The following is a 6,229-nucleotide window of genomic DNA, read 5'->3' as shown; positions in this document are numbered from 1 at the left end:
CGCCGTGTGGGAGAGGGGGGGGGGACGAGCGAACGGGGCCCGGAGAAGTGGGGAGGGGGTGGGACGGGCCGGGGAGTGCGCCCGGTGGCGGCGAGAGGAGGCCAGGGCGGCGGCGGGGGAACCCTAGAAGTAGGGAGCGGGAGCAAGAGCGGGTGGCCACTATCCGTGTTCAGGCTTCTTGATGGGTAACGGTGCCGCCGTGCTTTCGCCTGCTAGTGTATACTCCCTCTATAAAGAAATATAAAAACGATTAGGTCACAACAACCCCTTAAAAAAATAGGTAACACTGATCGGGCGGAGATAGCTGAGCTGACATTATCGTTATACATATATTTTCTGAAGTTAACGGGCATGACAGTACCATATCTCATTTACAAAATCATGAAACTATACATATATTTTCTGAAGTTAACGGGCATGACCGTACCATATCTCATTTACAAAATCATGAAACTTTACATGTCTCACACTCGAAAAAGTACAATGCTAGGGTCGATTCCTTCGGGAACCTGCTGCTCGTCACACGTCTCCGGCAGCGACAGCGCGATCTTGGTGGCAAACTCCAGGTAGCTCTCGAACTTGTCGCTGTCGCCAGCAGTCTTGTTCCCCTTCATCTTCGTGTTAGAGCTACCATGACCATGCAGCAGCTCCTCCATCATGAGGTGGTGCTTGACCGCACGGCGCCGGAAGGTCCAGTTGCCGGTGGCCCAGTCGAAATTGTAGAGCGGCAGAAACCGGTGGCCGTGCGCCGCGACGAAGTCGATGGCGGCGAGGATGAACCGGAACTCCTCCGGTGGGAGGTAGTAGGCGAAGCTCACCCTCGTCCATCCCGGCTTCACACCGTGATAGCCCTAGAGGAAGAAACAAGTTCAGTCAAATTTGTCAACCGGTAGTAAAACGTACAGTACAAAGTTGTGTGTTTCGAATGATATAATACCAGGTGATTCTAAGAGATGTTTCTTTAGTACCTACCTTAAGAATGGCGGAGCGGATCCGAAGGGAGAGCTCCTCGCCGACGCCGAGGAGGGCGTGCCCGTACGGGCTCGCGCAGCTGCAGCCGCCCCTGGCCTGGATGCCGAACAGATCGTTCATGAGCTTGGCGACGAACCGCCCGTGGAGGGGCAGCCGTCGCCTCCTCCTCCCCAGCGTCGTGTCGCCGCCGGGGTAGACGAGGAACGAGAATATCGGCAGGCGGCGCGCCTCGACGCTGCCGAGCACCTTGACGGCGGGGTTGGACAGGAGCCACCGCATGGCCGCGTCGGCGTGGACGCGCTCGCGGAGCGCGATGGCGCCGAGCCCGACGTGCTCCTTGACCCAGAACGCGAGCGAGGCGCGCACCTTCTGCGTGATGGGCGGCGTGCCGGCGTCCTCGCGCTCCTCCACGTCGTCGAGGTACACCGTGTCGTCCTCGCTGCGGCCGTTGACGTAGGCGACGGTGCCGCCGCCGCACGTGGTGGGCGGCAGCGAGGCGAGGCGGTAGAGGGAGCGGTTCATGAGCAGGAGGCCCGGCGTGCCGGGGCCGCCGGGGAACTTGTGCGGGCTGAGGAACACCGCGTCGTAGCCGTCCATGTCGCCCGACCTCATGTCGATCTCCACGTAGGGCCCGCTGCACCGTACGCAATGTCAACGCCATGCACGCACCACACAGGAATGTGTCACACCATTTCACGGAGCTAGACAGACACGTTACGTGCACGTACGGCACTACAAATAATTCTCTTTGCTGGTACTACGTACGCGTGGTCGCTGTATTAAATTTTCTTTTCGAAAGCGTGGTCGCTGTATTAATTGCTAACAGTAAGTTGATGAATGCATGGGTGAAGGCAATCGAGCCGAGGGGCCGGTCGTCCTTTTTCTCCGATAACAACAGGTGGAGTGCACAAAACACACATTCATTGTACCACCAACACGACCAGCGATATTTCTTGTCAGACTGCCCGACCCGATCGGCCAGGTGCAGGAAGCAGCTGCACATTGGACGGCTTTCTCTCGTACAAAACCGTGCAAGAAATCTTTCATCTCGTTGAGAGAGAGTCCCCATCAGACGGATGAGGAGTTTAAATACGTGAGGGGACTTTTCGGTGATCTAGTAGCTCTATAATGTTCTAAAATACCATGGGGACAAATTCATATATGAATCTAAAAAAACTCGTAATAAAACACACATGCTTGTTTAAAGCACGAAGAATAAGATTTAAATCTTAGTGAATGCAATCAAGCCCCGACAACTTTACCACTGACGGAGCTACGTGTTAGGAAAATGGGCCACGGCTAGCCTAGGCCATAGGAAACATAGTGTGGTATTGAGAGAAACTGAGCCACGAGGAGAAAGTAGCCAGCCTTCCTTTGTACTAACCCACCCAACTTTGGTCGTGTAGCTCCATTTCTGAACTTCGCCACCCTATGAGTAATTATTCTGGTGGATCCATACACATCGCCCTTCACTATATAGGATTTGGAAGACGATGTCGGCGGCTATGGCGAAGGTTCGCATTTGGACAAAAGCTTGACCCCTCGTGATGGCATGAAAGCAAAGATACATAATTAAGAGTCGACAGAGGTTGGCAATCTTCTTCTTTTCTGCGGGAGGACAGAGGTTGGCAATCGCCTCATGAAGACTATGGTATCATGAAGACTATGGTAACAGCAAACCATCACATGTTGTTTTTCAAATGATAGATGATCACATCGCGATACATTGTTTCCTCGCGCATTGTTAGCGTGTACCCTCATCTTTGTTGTTATTTCAGTGTCCGAGTGTCGGTTGACAAAGGGACTCTGAATCCCCAAATGGTGTGTTGCTCATTTCGTGGGTTTGTTCTCGTGGTTCGAATCGGTCAAATGTTTAGGGAATTTTATCATCCTGCTTCCATCTTCTATCCCACCTAAAATGGCTGCATGCATCACCCAGATGCAGAGTCTGGGGGTATATCCTCCTTTTCAAAAAAAAAAAAAATCTTCTATCCCACCGATCTGAAGCTCGTGCCATGCTCCAATCCGATGTGTGAGTGGTATAACCTCTATCTCATTATTGCAAGCGATTTTTGTGATTTGTTGCCTTTGAAACTAGCTTCGGGCTAGGTGTTATCGGAACAAGTTTTGGGTTAGGTATTACCTTCATAACTACCTTCGAGCTAAGTCCTGACATCGGAACTAGCTTCAAGCTTGTAGCCTTCGGAAGACCTAAATCTCAACTCCTCGGATCCGCAATACATATAGGAAACCAAGGTGGCGGTTCACGCAACACTGAGTGACAGGGGAAAAGGTGTGTCTCAACTCTCGACTCCTCAAAGTATTCTCTGGCATCACTCACTTTCTAAACCAGTGTGTTTCCAAAACTACTATTGTTCATGCATACCCAACAACACTGAGGTTGACGATATTCATGAAAAAAGATATCAACACCTATATTACCAATTCAATATGAATTGATTCTTTTTTTTTGTGAGAAAATATGAATTGATTCATCATGAAATATGTATTGAAAGTATAATTATTTGATGTGGTAAATGTTCTTATTTTTTATAATCTTGGTCAAACATAAGTATATTGATTCGATGTAGTAACTGGTGTTACCTTTTCTACAATCTTTGGTCAAACTTCAGAGAAATTGACTTGCGAAGAACTTTGAGAATCTATTTCCGGGAATGTGGGAGCAGTAAATTTAATTCGGGGGCATTTTGGAACAAATATACCCGGGTATGGCTCCTACTATATTGTAAAAGGTCCCAGAGTATTAAGTATTTTCTGTGAACGACAGAACTGAAGTCTTGCGTGTGGTGATACGAAGTTTCATCACAATTGGAGATGCGCTACGACTTGTCCAGGTCAATGCCCTTCGTTGTCTAGCCAGACTTGCTGTGATCATGCACTAATAGAGAAACATTGAGCGAGGCATTAAGACAGACCACTTCCATGCTGAGAGGGACCGGCCGGAGAGAAGATCAGCAAGATCAACAAGGACATGATTTGTTTTTGCTACAGGATAATGTGCGCGGTACGTTCTCGAGTCAATGTTCGCTTGTAGTTTACACTGTTCTGGCGTGCAATTGCTTGACACGAGTAACCGCATCAGCCAAGTCAAAGTGGCGACCGATAACTCATCATGCAGCAGGGCTGCTATATTAATTGGCGCAGCGCTGACCGGCATGGCTGCATCCAGCAGAGCAGGTGGAGTGTGGCAACGGACAAATTTCTCGTGGTTGCGCGGGTTGCGATGTCAAAGCGCGGTGGAAATCTGATCTAGAGGAAACGCGCATTGGTAGGTTTTCTGTTGGAATTGGTATTGCCGATCATATTTAATTAATCCACTGGTAGGACTTCTGACCGGGAGAACGCCGTGTATTTACTGGACCGTCAAAGGGGAGCACCGGGTGATAGATAGCAATGGCAGTACGTGTACACGAAAACGGGAGAAATGCAAATACGAACTCAGTTTTATGTACCAGTATCCATTTTTTTCCGAAAATATGTACTCCCTCCGTTTTAAAATAAATGACTCAACTTTATATTAAATTTAATATAAAGTTAATACAAAGTTGAGTCATCTATTTTGAAATAGAGGGAGTAATATCCAAAATTCTGGTATCTATAGATGAAACTTGTTAGATGTAATGGACGGTAGGTTGGGTCGAGCTTGATAACATGTAGGCGTCATTTTGCGAATATCCGTACTAAAAACACTAGCCTAATGAACGTTATTACCGCAAAAAAGTACATTGTTTCCAAATAATGTGAGTCCAACGCAACATGTTCGGTCGATCATGGTGTTGGTGCACAATATACAAGACTAAAACATTGGGATTGGCTACGTGGACGTACCTCGCGGCAAAGTCGAAGCAGGCGAAAGCCCCATGCTGGTGCAGAACGCGCGCGATCGCTCGGGTATCGGTGACGATGCCGGTGGCGTTGCTGCACGCCGAGAATGACCCCAGCATGGGCCGCTTCGCGTACTCGGGGGAGCCCAGCGCGCGCCGGAGCGCGGCGAGGTCGACGAGCCCGTCGTCGCCGGCGCCGACCTCCACGACGTCCGCCAGGCTCTGCCGCCACGACAGCAGGTTCGAGTGTTGCTCGTAGGGTCCCACGAAGACCACCCACCGCTCCTCCGCGCGCAGCTGCGCGAGCAGCCGCGCCCGCAGAAGCGGCCCCGGCGGCGCGGCCATCCCCATCACCTCCTGCAGGCGCTTCACCGCCGCCGTGGCGCCGGACCCGCAGAAGATCAGCGCGTCGTCGGCACCGGCGCCCATGCACCGCTTGATGTAGCTTGCCGCCGTCCTCACCATCTTCGTCGTCCTGCTCCCGACGTAGCTGTCCTCCGTGTGCGTGTTCCCTATACATCACACGCACGTCGATCGTGTCAATCATTCCCGCACTCTCTCTTGCGTGCTAGATCCACATGCAAAGTATTAGTGCTGATCGAGCTGACCGTAGAAGGGGAGGACTTGTGTGAGGATGTAGTCCTCGATGTAGCGGAGGCCGCGCCCGGAGGCGGTGTGGTCGGCGTAGACGAGGGCGCGGCGGCCGAACGGCGTGTCGAACTCGGCGTCGTGGCCGACCATCTGCGATCGCACCCACTCCACCTTCTCCTCCGCCTCGGCGCTCCGCTCCGACTTGGCGCGGAGCAGGCTCAGCAGGGTCTCCTTGTCGTTGCCGATCGTCGTGGCCTCGACGCGGTCGGCGCCGTCCGCCATGGCCGCTCGAAGGGACGGCATGCTAACTAAGTTGCTTGCTTGCAAAATGCAAATGCTCTACAAAACGTTACCCAACGGAGGCGTGTATATACTCGTGTATAAATTACAGGATATATTGTATTATTTTTTCTTTTGTCTTGTGAGCTTATCTAACCTTTGCATGGGCATGAGCGCATGGCTCCGTGCAATTATGTAGCTTGCAGTCTTTTGCTACACGTACGTGTCCAAGTTTATGTTCACATGCAAATTTGAAACCAGTAGCTACATATGATCAACTAATTTATACCATTAAAAATCGAACAAATCAGTGTCAGTGTCAATAGATGAGATCACACGAGACGACTTAACCCATGGCTTCTTTGGTCAATGTCGTGGTTGCAAAATTGCGGTACCAGCTTGAAGAAATTTCAATGTCCTACGTGATCAAAGTCGTGCAGCTGGAGCGTACGTATAGGTGTTTTCCATACTTCCATTTGGTCGGCTATTACTGTCAAAAAAAGATTTAACCGCCGGCTATTCAGTGTAGTTACATCACACAC

General features: G+C 50.7%; 1 protein-coding gene across 1 annotated transcript; it reads right to left on the bottom strand.

The window, feature by feature from the left end:
* Window positions 1-314: 314 nt before the first annotated feature.
* Window positions 315-5,704, bottom strand: LOC119295344 (probable cysteine desulfurase). Its single transcript, XM_037573757.1, has 4 exons — window positions 5,426-5,704; window positions 4,822-5,329; window positions 973-1,606; window positions 315-851 (listed from the first exon to the last, which is right to left on the bottom strand). The coding sequence occupies exons 1-4, from the start codon at window positions 5,688-5,690 to the stop codon at window positions 465-467; spliced, it is 1,794 nt and encodes a 597-aa protein (XP_037429654.1). The 5' UTR covers window positions 5,691-5,704; the 3' UTR covers window positions 315-464.
* Between the last annotated feature and the right edge of the window lie 525 nt (window positions 5,705-6,229).

Source organism: Triticum dicoccoides, chromosome 4B (genome assembly GCF_002162155.2).
Source record: "Triticum dicoccoides isolate Atlit2015 ecotype Zavitan chromosome 4B, WEW_v2.0, whole genome shotgun sequence".
NCBI lineage: Eukaryota > Viridiplantae > Streptophyta > Magnoliopsida > Poales > Poaceae > Triticum > Triticum dicoccoides.
The sequence above is the reverse complement of the archived record's forward strand: the minus strand, read 5'-3'. Positions and strand labels throughout refer to the sequence as shown.